Source organism: Colletes latitarsis, chromosome 3 (genome assembly GCF_051014445.1).
Source record: "Colletes latitarsis isolate SP2378_abdomen chromosome 3, iyColLati1, whole genome shotgun sequence".
Taxonomy (NCBI): domain Eukaryota; kingdom Metazoa; phylum Arthropoda; class Insecta; order Hymenoptera; family Colletidae; genus Colletes; species Colletes latitarsis.
In genome coordinates this window covers 36,393,909-36,410,134 of record NC_135136.1, presented here as the reverse complement: position 1 = coordinate 36,410,134, position 16,226 = coordinate 36,393,909, and the positions used below count along the sequence as shown (strand labels likewise).

Sequence of the window (16,226 nt, the reverse complement as noted above, 5' to 3'; positions counted from 1 at the left end):
TTTTGTAATGGTCTGAGCAGTTTGTTAAATTAATTTCATTGCACGCGACCATCGTTACGCTAAAAGAACTCTCCGTTCTTCGGGACACTTTCGCCATTTCCGCGGTGGCGAGCGAAAGTACGCGATTTCCGGACAATTGTAGGATTAACTTCCGCCACGTGGCTCCTTTGATACACGCAAATGATAATAAAGAATCGTTGGTAATGGGACCCGAAGGCGATCGTACAAACAGTGCCAATTTAATCTCCATTCTGCGCGCGACAGCTGAAACGATCTTCCGCCCACCGGACAGTGGTCTGGAGTAACCATAGCGTGAAACCGCGATAATCTCAATGTTCATTTGCCCCGGTTTCATTGTCGAGCGTTGAAAATTCCCGTAAAAACAAAGGCCGCTACCGATTGTTTCGCAAATATTTTTTGTAAACATTTTTCTAATTGGAATTCAACTAACGTTGCACCCCAATTAAGTCTTCATTTAGCAACGAAACCGTAACGGGAAACTAAAATTCATTTCAGGCGGGGAATATCAAATCCCAATTTGGATCAAACAGGATTCAAAGTGTGAAATAATTACAGCGCGTTCCTCTTCCTACGCTTCCGGCTTCCCACGAATAACATGAAAATTTTCTTTTTATTCCGGATTAAATTGGACGAGTATGGACGAAATTACGCGATCTGCGCGCAACTTCAAAGACAGATCAGAGAGAAACTACACGTCGAAATGAAATGAGTTCTCTTTTATCCAAGAGAAACGCTCTTCCACGGTTAGTTGAAGATAAAGAGAACCAGTTAATTAGCAACGAAGACATATTATAAAATCAAAAGGAAATTGAGGCTTCTAGAATTTTTCTGATCACGCGCATACATTGCTGGACGGACTGTCGAGAATTAAACTTCGATATTTTAACCGTTGTTATGGCGCGTGTCACTGATCACGAGCCTCAAATAAATCATCTGAACGCCAACAGGAGAATCGCCGGAACTCGGCAAAACCCGGTGAATTTCGCTTTGCGTCCGATTTTTTTTTTTTCTATGAAATGTCGAAGCCACCAGCTGGACAATAAACCAAAAAAAACAATATACGATCGATAGAATGCAAAGATCAGCAGCTGTTGATTTCATTGTCCGCTTGGGAGTTCGGTGCCGTTACGAAATTAATGTCTCTCGATTCGTTGAGTAAAAACATACGAAAGTATATAAGTTTTAAAAGTGAAACTTCTCCGAATAATTTGGACGGCGTTTGAATCCCCTGAATCGTCTTGGTACAACTCTGAATTCGTTTCCGTTCTTTTCGTACCACCGTTTGTATAACGATAAATAGATGCAGAAAAAATAAATTCCCATGAATTTACGATAGAAATAAACAAGCTCAGTTTGCCGCTCGTTCCATTCGATTACCGAGCCACAACATTTACCCGCGAAACGTTGGCTAACGTCTCCAGGTTAAAGAAGACTTAACTGCTTCATTATGCAAAACCTTTCGCTATCTTTTCCCTAAATAAGTTTGGGCCCGTGTTACGTCGGTTCCCTTCTACCGGTTCGTTGCTCGTTTAGCGCCGGCCTACTTTAAAGTAACGCTAATCTGCCCATTCTCGAAACTAATACGCCCAGAAATATACCCTTCGCCGAAGGAAACTTTCAGGCGAGGGGAGATCGCGATCGTTTATGTTCAACTGCGAAACATATTTCTCTGATATGGATTCGGCGTACCTTATTTCGAACAACATATCTCGACAACGTTGCAATAAACTTCAAATAAGATGCTCTGGACGAGTGAATTTCGATGTAAGTTCAATGTCCGACCAAGCGTCGACCGATACTACTTACTTCCAATTTTAAGGGAGATAAATAACTCCGATGGGTATAATTTAACTTTGTTTCTATCATACGTTTCCATTCTAGGTTTAAACTATCTCCAGTGATATCCACTTCAATATAATAACGAAAATTAAGTATGATAAATGAGGGAATTTCGGTGAAAGCTGAATGTCGGACCGAATACCGACTACTACTACTTAGTTTCAATTTGAGGGGAAATAAATAATTCTGATGGGCATAGTTTAATTTTGTTTTTGTTATAAGTTTCGATTCTAGGTTTAAACTATCTCCAGTGATATCCACTTCAGTATAATAAAGAAAATTAAGTATGATAAATGAGGGAATTTCAGTGAAAGCTGAATATCGGCCCAAATACCGACTACTACTACTTAGTTTCAATTTAAGGGGAAATAAATAATTCTGATGGCTATAGTTTAGCTTTATTGTTATTATACGATTCCGCCCATGGTTTAAACTATCTCCAATGGCACTGAATATAATAAATAAAATTAAGTATGATAAATGGAGTTGCTTTTATGATAATTGTTTTCTCTTCTAAGTTTTCCTACTTGATGTTATTCTACCTGAATTAAATTTTATCTATTAAATTATATTTGCATAATCACTTGCTCAAGCTGTTCATTAGTTATTTAATAAAACGATATATAATTTTTAAGACACATACTGGACACTGCGATTGTATGAATTATAATTTTATATCTGCTTGACATTTCTCGCTAAAATTATTAGTTTAAAATTCCTGACAGTAGCAGGAAGATCTAGATTGATAGGTGCTAGAAAATGTTAAACCGAATGCTGTGTGAGATGCAAACGAATACGACTCGAGATCGAAATGAGTAATGACTTTTAATTAGAGTTTGCAAGTACGCAGAAACTCATTAGCATTGACGGGGAGAATATTTTCCATGGACAACGACGGTTCGCAAAGACTGTGGGGCAAGATTCTCTTGGATGAAATTTTTCTTGGACGGTGCACGATATTCTGACAATGGAGACGACAATGATTTATGTGCTGGAAATGTATGAAAATACGGGGGGCCGAGGATACCATCAAAGTGGACGTATCCTTCAGAATTTTCTAATAAATGATAGTCCCTGGAATCTAACATTTGCTGCACGGAGCTTCCGGGGAACCGTTTTACAGCCAAACGTGCGAGCACTGTACTTGCACCTCGACTCGGTTCAGAAATTCCGACGGAAGTGACATAATTCGTAATTCGGAAAGACAGGCGAATTAAATGATCCGTTGCAAACGAGAAACGATCTTACTATACTATGCATCCACCGTCTTCGAAAAATATTCAATCGCAAACGAATACAATTGATAAATTAAAAAATCATATTGCCAAACACACCAGTTCGAATTTTATAATTATCTAATTTTAAGTGTATTAACGTTACAGAATATTCAAATGTTTTGTGGCCTCCATCGGCTTATAAATAAAAATTTTTTGTTTGTTCATTAAATATTTTCAAGCGTATTCTTTTTGTCAGACGAGACTATAGTTTCTCCAAATTTTCAGTGCATTAAATTACTCTTTCCTACCGGTTCATTCACTGCCATTCTGTTTATTTAAAACTTCGACAAAAATAAAGCTGAAGACCCGATTCTCCAAATTTTCAATGCATTAGATTATCCTTTCCCGCCAGTTTATTCACTGCCATTCAGCTTATTTAAAACTTCGGGGCAGAAATAAAGCTGAAGACGCGTTTCGAAAATAAAAAAGAAGGAAATCCCTCGCAGTGGATTAGCAACGCAAAGTCGGAGCACAAAGGGTTGGAATAGGGCTACGTCGACGCACGTGCACTCGTGTGTTTAGCTGCACGTGAAACGGAGGCCTCTAATCCCGGCGCGTAGCAATCTCTAGCAATAGCGAGCGCAAAATGATCGAGATCCTTGGGAGACGACAAAGAACTTACGATATCGCTCGAGGTACAGCACAGTAGGCAGATAGCAGCACATGCCGTTATCGCCGTGCACGTGGGCGTACATGTCTGCTAATTAACACCCGAACGCCACCGGTAACGCGTACGTGAGAGTGTTGCCGTGGCTCTGCGCCTAACAGCGTGCCTCCTCTGTCAATTCCGCGATCCACTCGACGATCCGCTCGTCCCGGAACAGCCACATCCGGTCGAAAGCTGGCGCATGGCAGTCGACGACGGCGAACACCGGATATGCGTACCAATCGTATCGATGGATCGATGAATCCCTCCGTCGATCGTCTCTTTAGCGGCCACCGAACAAATCGCGACGCAAATAATACCCGATCGATCGCCAACGTCTGAGTCTTGCTCGTTAAAATACCTTTTTCCGCTTTCCTCTCCCGGCGAACTTCGACTCCTTCCGGTCCTAGTCGCGACAGAGGAACACGATCAAGCATCCCCGGAGTGCTCCCTCCGTTCACCGATTTTTAATTGCGGATTCGAGGGCCTCGACGTTGCGAACTTTTCGTCGTCCCGTATCGGTCGTCTCGAAACTTTCCGACATTCCGCGAGAACAAGGAGAATTTGGGGCACCGTTTATGAGCGAAAAACGTTTAATTATTAATATGTTTAATTATTTCGAAGTCAAGATGTATATTTGGAGACTACAAGAGACTCATAATATAAAAATTATATTTAATATAGTGTGGTTTTGAAATTGTTTTCAAAGATACAAGAGGATGTTTAAACTGGGAATTGTTTCATTTTATGCAGCACAGTTTTGTATGATTTAATGGTCTCTACTATCCTACGATACGGTTTATTTCGATTTTTTATTTACTTTTTTTAATGAAAGAATGTAAGGCGTGTACAATGATTCTATGAATTTTCATATTATTTGTCACGATAGCAGGTCTTTAAAATATAGGAAAATATATTGATAAGTATTATCGAATTTATGTCCCATGCCCTGGACGAATAATTTTGATGAATGCCCTGTATAGAATCCTTCTCCTTTACATTTAATCCATCGATTCAGGGAGCGAAGAGTTTGATGGATTACTATTTAGTAATGAATAGTAATCCATTAATAATCTTCGTCCCTTTCTATTTTCAATGAAAATATACGAACACGCATTCAAAATCATTTGCGAACTACTGCGCGAAATAATTATAAGGAAAAGTAATTTTTAAATTTCGATATGCACATTTTTCTTCTCAAAATTATCCACCAAATTGGAAAACATTGCACGGAGATTCGAGATCGAGGAGATTAAGATTGCAAAGACGTGGTCGCCAACTCAATTTCCGTGCGTCGGATTCGCGGTCAGAATCAGCTCGAAAAGAGATTAAAAGCTGTTGTTTTTCTCTGTGGAAACACACAGGGCGCAGGTTCGTATTCAGGGGATTCCAATTCTCCGACTGTTTCTTCGGTAAGGTTGAATTTACACGCGCCGGATATGAACAGTTTTAGTTTTCAAAATAACGCGAGTGTATTTTTTCCGAGCTCCGCAGTTTAGCAAACGCGAGTTCCGGTCGTGTAACGCAGCTTCAAACTCGCATTTACGTTTTATTAGCGAAACGACAGACTCTTCCTGCCGCGGTAACTATTTGTTTCACAAACACGGAAATTCGAGAACCAGGCTGCCGTTAACTGCGCCCTTTTAAATACGTAAATAAATGTTTATAACGGAAATTTGTGGCGATAGACGCGAATAAACCGTGCGTAAAGACAGCACGATTGAAGTTCTGACCTAGGATGTCAATTTTTTCCTTTGTTCTGCCAATGAAATATAGTTAATGGGATGAAGAGAAATTCCTTAATTGCAGGATATTGTAAACATATACAGGGTGTTCGGCCATCCCTGGGAAAAATTTTAATGGGAGATTCTAGAGGCCAAAATAAGACGAAAATCAAGGATACTAATTTGTTGATTGAGGCTTCGTTAAAGAGTTATAGAAACATTTCCGGCCACACAGTATATTTTTGGTAAAGAATTTTTTTCTCGAAAGTACGTAGGAATTCGGGGGTATGTGTATTCACGAAAAATGATTGTAATCGACCCCCACAACTGAAAATAATTTTTTTAGAACGATTTGAAATTTTTTTTTTCCGCCGAAAAATTTCACACCTATTCGAATTTTTTTCTCGAAAGTGGGTAGGATTTCGAGGATATGTGTATTGACCAAAACTGGCTGTAATTGACCCCCGGAACCAAAAATAATTTTTTTAGAACGATTTGAAAAAAATTTTTTTCGCCGAAAAATTTCAGGGAAACATATCAACGTATGGTCAGACATTACATTTTCGGTAAGGAATTTTTTACTCGAAAATGCGTAAGATTTCGATAGTATGTCTATTGACCAAAAATGATTGTAATTGATCCCCCTAGCTAAAAATAATTTTTTTGGAACGATTTGAAATTTTTTAATTTCGCCGAAAAATTTCAGCACCTACTCGAATTTCTTTCTCGAAAGTTTGATTTTTTTGAAGATTTGAAATTTTTTAATAACTTATTTTGGCCTCTAGACTCCCATCCAAATTTTTCTCATAGTTTGCCGAACACCCTGTATATGAAAACGTACATGCCCTTTAGATTACGTTTTGACTTCTGATATTAATTTAGGAGCACCGTTCCTTAATTTGGAAGCATTGTTCCCTAATTTTCTTCCTTTTCCCAGATTAGGGCAATTAGAGAACAAAGCCTCGGAATTATTGTCGAAAGACGAAACATAAGCCAAAGAGTATGCACGTGTACATAAATGTGGATAATAACCTGGAATTAACGCATTACTGTCCAGAGCTATCGTCGCCTAACTCTCGCTTGTGGCTGCTAAAGTATCCCGTAGTGCGACGACACAGTATGTTTATTGAATTTTCTCTAACTGCAAAAACATGCTATATATTCTTATAAAATTCTTTACTTACTAATATATTTATTGAACTGTAGCCACTACATTTTAGTGTGCTTACGTACGATATAGGAATTTAAATAACGTTAAATATCAAATTGAATAACGAGAAACAAACGATCGTGAATGTCTCGTTTGAATGGGCGTGGCAGAGCAAATTCACTGGGAGACAGAATAAGACAAATAAATCTCGAAGATAATTTAATTTAATTTGATTTAAGTGAATTTAACTTAATTTAATTAGACTTAATTATACGGAACGAACCCTTTGATACGAAAAGAAATTCAATCGAGAGAACGGAAAAAGAAGGGAGCGCAAAGCAAACACGTAAGGGACCATGAAGAGTATAGGAAGGGAAAACTTTATAAGTCACGTGTGACAGTGGTCTAAAGAATTCAATTTACCGTAAAGTGTTCCATTAAATTTCACGAAGAGGAGAAACTTCTTTAAATTTTTAGCAAGCATGTGAAATATAGGGACAGCTAACTGAATGATTAATTTATATACAAAGAGCACCGTAACTTTTGTTTCTTGAAGCGTGCAAAAGGTCGTAATTGATTCGTTTAATCAGCCTTATATTTTTATTTTTTAGCAAAATCGTTAAACTCGATGGAATTAAAATTCTAAATAGGATTTTCACCATGACAATCTCTATGCACGGTTAATACGCGACTGTTGCAAAATATTTAATATTGATTTATTGTTCAGCGGCTTTCACGTGTACGGTTCCTGCTTATTTTATGAAAAAAATGTTGTTTTTAACTCGTACAGAGAAAAATCGTTTCGTTATCGCGAGTTCGATACAATCGCCCCGTGAAATTGATAAATGGTCTCCTGATCTGTGCATGAATCTGGCTGAATAACGAATGCGAGTAGTTTATTACCCGAATACGCGTACAACTGCGGATAAAGCGAATGGCACCTGTGGTGTTCTTAAATCCCACCCAGCGCGTCGAAACGCGCGATAACGATTTCCCCGTTTGAGAATTACGCTCCTTGATCGCGTGACTAATCACTTATCGGGCGTGCAAATGAAAAATAACCGGTACAGCGATTTCTAGACGCCGTTAACCCTCCATCAGATTCGAGGATCATCGAATCAAAGATACTTTTCCAATAATTAAACGTTACTCGACTATTCTCTCCAAGTCAAATAATTGTCTCTTTCGTTTGCAGTGCGAAATAATTGAACTAGGAAACGGAAATACGCCTCCAGCAATCTCTGCTCAGTTACTATCTTCCGACTGTATTTATGTGCACAACGAGATCTTTGGATAAACACAAAATGATGGTACTGTAACCGTGAATCGTACGATTATGAGTTTGCAGCACAGATGTGTTTATTTCGGATGCAGAAGAAGAGCATCCATTCTGAAATTCGAATATATTCGACGATCTAAAAATAGAATTTCAGATGTGATTTTCTCGAAACAAAAACAGCATTATTTAAAATTTAAACAGTATTAAATAGTGATCGAACGAAGAGGTTTAGATCATTTTTCAAGTAAAATGAATTACCGTGGGTCCCGTGAGCAAATTTATGCGTTAAAAATTTAAATTTATATCCCGTTGCTAGTCTTTGCCAATGATCTTGTGCAATTTTGTTCAAAAGCCAAATATAATTTGGGTTATAGAGGGTTAACGCGATAGCTAAACGAGGTTGGTAATGCAACTCCGCGTAAAATGGTTGCAGTCAAGTGCAATCGTGATGTCGAACGCGCACACGTGACCGATCCGGCTGAAACGGACAGACGATTGATTCGAGAAGGTGAACACCCACGTTCGAGTAAATTGCACCATCCAACGACAAGTTTTTGCCCAATTCGATCGAAATGACGCGCATTAAAGGCGAATTATGCGCGTCAATTACGAGAATTTCACGAGGCGGCGGTGTAACGCATTTAATCGTAACGGGTTATAATATCGTCGAGAAATTCGGCGATTCGTTGGAATTTATTAATTTGTTATTAATTAAAATGCAATAATTATTAACGGTGCACGAGCGTTTCCCTTAATTTAATATATATCGTTACCGTATACGACTACGTAATTTCTGCTGACTTTTACGAACACTAATGGAAACAACTCTCCTAAGCGAACGGTAATAATTACTCAACAATTTTACCGAATATTCCCCTACGTTCAACGATTCAAATCGGTACGATTAACTATTAGACGAACGCGCCATTATTTCGTTTTACTGATCGATACGATTAATACTTGCCACTCTAAGCAATATTCCTTTTTTAACCTCGTTAATCCTGTACCTCGAATTGATTGAAACTAATTAATTTAGGCTTTGGGTCGACTCGAGATCCCACGCGATACTTTATATGCACTTATTACGAAATTATTTACATTTTACATTTTACTTTTACAATTATTTTTATGTTGCAATGTATGTCTGATAACCGAAATTTCATTCCTGTATTATCTATTTTTATTCTTAGAGTTTCTTGTAAAAAGGGTCAAAACTTCAGGTCGAAAGTCGAGAGAGTTAATAAATTTAGACTCTATCCCTGCTCGTCGCTCTTTATGCCAAACTTCTCCACTTTATGTTCAAAGTTCTGATATAAAACATCCATTCTGTATTAGTTTCATTAATAAAAATATTTCCAGGAAGACTTTAAAAGTATTTACATAAGTATTTCAAGAAAACTAGATACGAGTAAAAATCAGCCCTATTTGGGAGCAATTTGAAGCCAGATTTAATTGTTACGTGTCCCCTAGTTTGTGAATATTAAGCTAGAGAGACGATCGAACAAAACAACGTTCGAACGACGAATCCGCAATTAACAATTAGTGCTCGACCCGTGTCATTAATCATGCACGAGAATGATATCGAACCCGTGCCACGTCGAATACAAATTACCACGCGGATCCCACGTCTTTTTCCTCGAAACTCGAATATTCAAACATTACACGCCCACAGGAAAAAAATTCATTAAAAGTCGAAACTATTGGGCGCGCGATCACTCGAACGGATCGTTGTCACGTAAATGTAATTCGTTTCCGCTATTGTTGTTTCTCTGAACGCGTAGCTATAGTTTAATTTTTTAATTATAAGAGGACTCAACGGGTACAAAGTGTGGCGACGAAAAAGCCAATCGATTATTCGCGGTTCATTGTTGTCGACGAGACGCGAACGCTTTCCAACAATAAATCGTTCACGAATATTATTGGCGGCAGCGTGAATAATTTACGCCGCCTCGTAAGTCAAATTCTGATAAGCGAATTAGTTAGCGCCGCTCGCTGTGATCGGCTGTTACGACGGATCCACGACGATCGAGCCAACGTTGCATCTTCGCGGAACGCGGCTCGGCAATTTTTCAGGCAAATCAGCGGAAACCGCCCAGGGAAACTACATCTACGCCGTTGGCCGCGAAAGCGACAATTTAAACCGACACGTTCTCGCGGCTTTCCATCAGAGTTGCCGGGAAGTCGTTAAATTTTCAATTTATCTCGAAAACATTAACCACCGACGTAACGAGTATTTTTTTTCTAAATAACACGACGGTCGAATTCGAAGGAAAAAGACTAAATTCGGGCTGAATATCCAAAACGATAGGCGAGCAGACACTGTTACTGTTGCTGTTACGTTCCCGAAAATATTCGCACAGTTTGGTCGTCGTTGCACTGTCGAAAACTTTCCAGATGACGATCCTACCCCCCCTCGGACGGATCCGTATCGACGTCGACACGTAGCACGTCGCTGGATTAAACGCACATCACGGTCAGCCGATGCTTTCGTTAATTAACACGTGTCACAGCAGCGACGATAACACTTGTCAAACATCGCGTACGCCACGAGCCCCGTCGTGGCGGCGCGACTGAACGCACCAAAACATTCGAAACGAGCCACTACTCGCGATCGCGGCGATCGGCCGACTGGGGTCGACTGGTCCGTCTCGATTAGCACGTGATCCGACAATGGCCAAGGCAGGATGCACGACGCGCGTAGGTTCCGTCGGATTTTTCGAAAGACGGAACCAACGCGCACGGAACGCCCGCTCGGAGCGGCTTTAACCCGCTGACTGCCGGAGTCGCCCCTTTTCCAACCCCTTTACTCGTCCCGGACCACCCCCGAACCCGCTGTGCTCCTGGCCTCTCGCAGCCTCCGCCACCCCTCCTCCCCTTCCAACCCCCCTGTGTCCTCCTTCATCCCGTCAACTTCATCTACGACCTCCACCTTCGCTCGTACCTTCGCGAAATCCTTCCCTCCGTCAGTACGTACACGTTGCACTCCTCGACGAGGAGAGTATTCCTACCACGGCTACTCTCTCGTTTACCACCGCTAATAACGCGTTTCGTTTTCCGCGAAAATTACGGATAGGAAAGCTATCGCGCGAATACAGAGTACCGCTGGAGACAAGTGGCCAAAGTTTGGATGCTTCGAGGACCAAAAAGGGGTGGAACCGCGCGTTTCGAAATGCTTCTCGGAGTCGAGGGACCAGACCCATCGGGGAACCGTAAAAGCATCGTTTTTAATGGATTTACGGAAAGTTTGGTTCCTTGGAAATATCTGTGAATTTTACGTACGAGAAATTATCTAAGATATTATTATTATTCATTTATTAACCGGAATAAACCCTTTAGTAAAAAATATGTAATATGTGAGGAACTGCGAATGTGGATTTTACATAGTCAAACATTATCGCTTATAAAATTTTAACGAAATAAATTAATTTGGAATACGTTGCAAGGATAATTTTAGACTTTCTAATGTTTGTTCAATTATATTGGTTTTAGTGTGTACAAAATTTGTGTGAATAATTCTATTTACAAAATTCTGAGATCCAAACATTGTGCGGTAACTTTCAGAATAAAATAGAGTGTGATTTCTTAAATATTAACCATATGACTCGAGACATAATAAAATTACATGAATTACATATGTTTGAATAAAAATGTTTTAGGATTTTTCGATAGTAATGAGATTAAAGTCGTGAATGTTTTCGTATGGTACATTTTGAGGGGTCAAAGTGATTGCCTTTAAAGTAGCCCAGGTAGAAAGCGATTGACCGATGAAGACGTTTTTCCCGTTCCTTCGAGGAACGTTGGAAATCTTCATCCTTTAGAGCAAGCATGTCAATCTTCCTTTGCCCACCCGACCTTTATATTTTCTTTTATTTTTACTGCCGTTCTAAGTCGAAGAAGTGCACACCAGAAACCTCTAGATTTTTCGTTAATTTTTTAAGTATCGAAGTATCCTAAGAATTTTATTATTAGGAGTCGATGTATATCTATTAATTCTCAAAAAACTACACAGTACTTAAAATAAGATATGAATTATTATATTTAGAGATTGCGACAACCTTCTACAAAGCTCCCATTTGATTAATTCTATTAATAAAAATATGACCTTTTCAAATTTAAAAAGTAAAAGAATGTTTCCTTTACAAAATAGAAGAACCTCCTCTGCTCTACGAGACAGTATATTTGATTCAATTTTTATAGGTTTCCAGACGAGAAAATGATTTTTCTCATTTTCGACACACCGTCTTCTTTTTTATTTTAATCGAGGTGTTGCACGTGAGATTTGTGCTGCTAGCGTGAACCGAGCTATTCTTTTCGCCGCTTCATATCGACGCAAAGGCACCATTTTTCATAGCCAGTGACAATACGGTAAAGAAATCGTTGCTTGCGACCGTGTGGCGAGCAAACCGACAGCGATTGTGGCACGTCGATTTTTGTTCTCCCTGAATGCGTGCGGAACCCAAACGTCGAGTTTTCTAACTTTCCCCATGGACTGTAAAACTATCGTTGATTGGTCACATTCCATCTCCTGAGCCAATCCTCTGCTTGATTGACACGAACTTTATCAAACTCTACGTTCTTGAAGTCAAAATTGGGATTTTTCAATCCTGTAAACCAATTTCTAGCCGTTCTTTCACGTATTTTATCTTCTCCGCAAACAGTAGTTTTAGTGACTTTAGTAACTTGATTAAAAGCGAAAAGAAGCTCATCTTTGATAACTGGACGCTCCACTGTAATAATTCGAAAATAAACGAAAATTGAATCAAATGGAAAACCCGATTTGAAAATACGTGAAAGATCGTCCCAATCGTGCACGGTACATAAACACGAAACTCGATAAAAATACGCTCTCTTGGCTTAGAACAGCAGTTTGTTTCTCGGCAGTTATAGAACATAACAAAGAGAAAATATTGCCATCGATCGACATTTGACGCCCGGCTTTCTTGCGTCTCTCGATGTGTTGAAGTGCCACGTTGCTTTCCAAACAGTTAAAAAATACAACGGAGGAGAAATGCTGCTATAAGTCAAAATTTGATGCACCCAGTTTTCGACATTCGTCAATAAAATTCTGCACGTGTGTATTAAATTTTTTATTCGTATAGAAACCTCAGAAATGGTTAATCAGAAAATCATGAAATTTGTTACAGTAACTTTTCTAAGACATTTATTTTGTATTCCCCTGTCAACCAACAAGTTCACCTTTATTTACTACTAACTTACCAGTCGAATACGACTGCTTCAACTATTTTCAAGCCACCTATTAGTGATTCTAGCACAATTTTCTAAATCTTTGCATTCAGACTTTTAATATTATTTTGACTCTAGTCACGGAATATAACGATGCAATAAAGTCTGATAGCTCATGTCTATATATATATTGGTTCAATACCTTTAGCAACATTCTCTGGAAGTGCTGGCTTATATTATTATGTATCCCAAAGGGAGGTTTACCTTTCACAACTGCTTACACCACCGAGCACACCTACTCGAATATCGTTCGACTCGGAATGCACGTTTCCATAAAAATACCCATATTTACCTAATGTTATTGTATTTTCGAATGGGACTTTTTGCAGGAATAATTCTAATATCGTGTACTTTGGAGAACTACATACATAATCCTCTTTCATCTGTTTATAAATATAACTCGTACACATCTTTGAGAACTTTTATAATTCCTTAACCACTTCTGCGTGTGATTTAATTTTATATCCATCATATTTCTTGCGTGTATCCATTCGAAGGAAGTTTATTTATTGCGTGGAATTATGGCGCGTGTCCAAGACCTGAACTTAAATCATTATTCCAGATATTCTTGCACGAAAGAAAGTATAGGCAAGTGAAATTAATAAATGGGGTATTTACTATTTTTACAATAAACTCATCTTCTCTTTTTGGGTCTTGTAAAAAACAATCTATTGAACATAACTCTTGCAAGCCTCTAAAATAACGAATACGTAACAAAGGATCTAATATGACACCACGAATTTTGACATTTACGAACATGTCTCTAGGGACAATTTACTAGAAAGATATCTCCGGTGGAGACACGTAAAATAACGAAGGATTTAATATGTTTCGACAAATCTTGACAGTGATTGAAGCGAAAATCGGACCACAATTGACAAATTTGGCCTGATTCGGTCCGAACAACGTGTCCAGCGGTCGAAGCGGAAACTGTTCGACGTAACAAAAGAGGCCAGCACAGTTTGCAGAAATTGAATCATTCTACGTTACACGATCCCTGGTACAAATAACTAATAATAAGTATAACGATAGATGCTTTAAATGTCTTTTTCTCGAAACCATATTTATCGAATCAAATAACTGTATCAACGTATCTCCGATGATATTGCGCATTTCGAAACCTGAATTCGTCGAGTGTCAACTACAACAAATATAATTTCAAGTACGATAATCGATGGTCGTCTATCATCGTTTGGTAAAATAATTGAATTCCTCTGGAATACCATTTCCATCATTGTTGGAATCATCCCTTGCTTAGGAAGGGCACAAAAATAACGATAATCAGACGAATTAATTATTGTATATCTACTTCCAATAACAGTAGGGAGGCACAAAGTTCTAATTTTTCAAGATTCAATTTACCAATTTTAATGGATATGGAATTGTCAAATTATTCGTAAATAATTTTCGCAGGACAGATTTTAATAAAGCTAATTGATATTAAGTTTGTAAGTCGTTATATTTTGAAAGGATATGATTCTCGATTAAATGAAAAAAAAATCAATTTCTATTGAAAGTAAACAAAAACTGTGGCGCATAAAACAGAACAGAAGTACACACCATTTTTCAAAATCCAAAGACTATTGCTCGCAGTGGGAATATTTTGTACGTGTAACTCGATGAGAAAAATAAGTTTTTCATTTTCACGTTTCTGTCAAAATGAATAGAAATATGAATGCAATAAACGAATAAATTCAGCGTTATATGTTGTGGTGTCACCGAATCGTCAATACCCGAATGCATACGAGCGAATAACATTTAGCGACAATGGAGTTGTTTCAAAATACGTACGGCTGCGAATGCGAAATATAGTAATATTTATTACGGTGAAAGGTGAAACAACGTATTGCAATTCATTTAGAAATATTTATCGCGTACGGCGACAAGCGAAATGAAAATTCCGTATAAGTATGCAATGAAAGGGTTAAGGACGTAACAATGCAATATTTGTCAAATTTAAATGGAAAATTTCCATCGAAAAACAAATATTTTAGTGCACAATATCGTGTGCTTTGTATTTTCGCACTCTTCGTATTCGATTCAAATTTTTGTTTCAGAGCAAATATAATTATTAGTCTTTCCAAAGCATCACAAAACATATTTGTATCCAAGTATCGATTCCACCGCATAAATAGATTATATATTTCATTTATCACGCCGAACAAAGCAAAGGAGTAATTTTTATTAGAACTATATCGTACGCTGCTCAAATTAATTACGGAACACGTTACTAAAATTAGTTTATGGCTTGGTAAAATATGCAAGCTGCTTTAAAAATTATACCGAACCTTTGATAATTTTCTGTTTTTAAATCAGAGGCACGCCCATACGCATTAATTTGGTTGAAACAAACGGTGACATTTTATTCTTGTGACGTTACCGTTGTAACGCCGATGCGGCTGCAAATCTGCACAGAGTAACGCGCAATAAAACACGCAGAAACTTGTAATAAATGAAATTAACAGGAAGCAGTACAGTTTGGAATACGGAGAAACGTCAGCCATTAAATGTAATTCAACGAGATAAAACATTTCGGTCTCGTTACCCTTAACTCCGACGACTGTTTCGGATTTTCGCAACGCACGCGATTTATATTTTTATAACCCGGTTAAAAACTAAACAGTCACTTTCGGCTCAACCGTGCCGTATACATCGCGATTTTACTCTGTACTTTCCGAAGGAAATGGACCCTTTTATTTCATTTTCGAAGCTCGACGCGGCCAAGTCAAGCGATGCTTTCACCGGCAATGGCAACTTCGTTAAAATTAAAAAGAAAAAGTCTACGTTTGAAAGATACGAGAGATCGAGTAACCGTTTTTTTCCTCCCCAGTTTCCCTTTTATTCCTTTTTTCGCGGCGAAAATTCGTCGAACCGTGCCGAGCGTCCAGAAAATGTCGGACAAAATTGGAAACGGTTCTCGCGGGGGACTCGAATTCGCGAACGCGTATCTTAACGATCGATCGTGCGAAATCGTCGTCAATCTGGCCCGCGCCGTGTAACGGAACAAACCGCCGCGAAGAAGGAAAACAATGGCTGGTCCTTGTTT

At 38.6% G+C, this 16,226-nt stretch overlaps 1 protein-coding gene across 7 annotated transcripts in view; it reads right to left on the bottom strand.

The window, feature by feature from the left end:
* The window catches only part of Dlg1 (MAGUK family member discs large 1), a 687,637-nt gene that overhangs the window by 601,553 nt on the left and 69,858 nt on the right, over nucleotides 1-16,226 (bottom strand). Inside the window, exon 1 of one of the 7 annotated variants that reach the window (XM_076762414.1) lies at nucleotides 3,760-4,152. The exons of the other annotated variants lie outside the window; for them this stretch is intronic. Within the exon in view, the coding sequence (XP_076618529.1) occupies nucleotides 3,760-3,832 (73 nt within the window). The 5' untranslated portion in view covers nucleotides 3,833-4,152. Of the gene's footprint in view, nucleotides 1-3,759; nucleotides 4,153-16,226 lie in introns of those variants that run through there. 7 annotated transcript variants of the gene reach the window in all.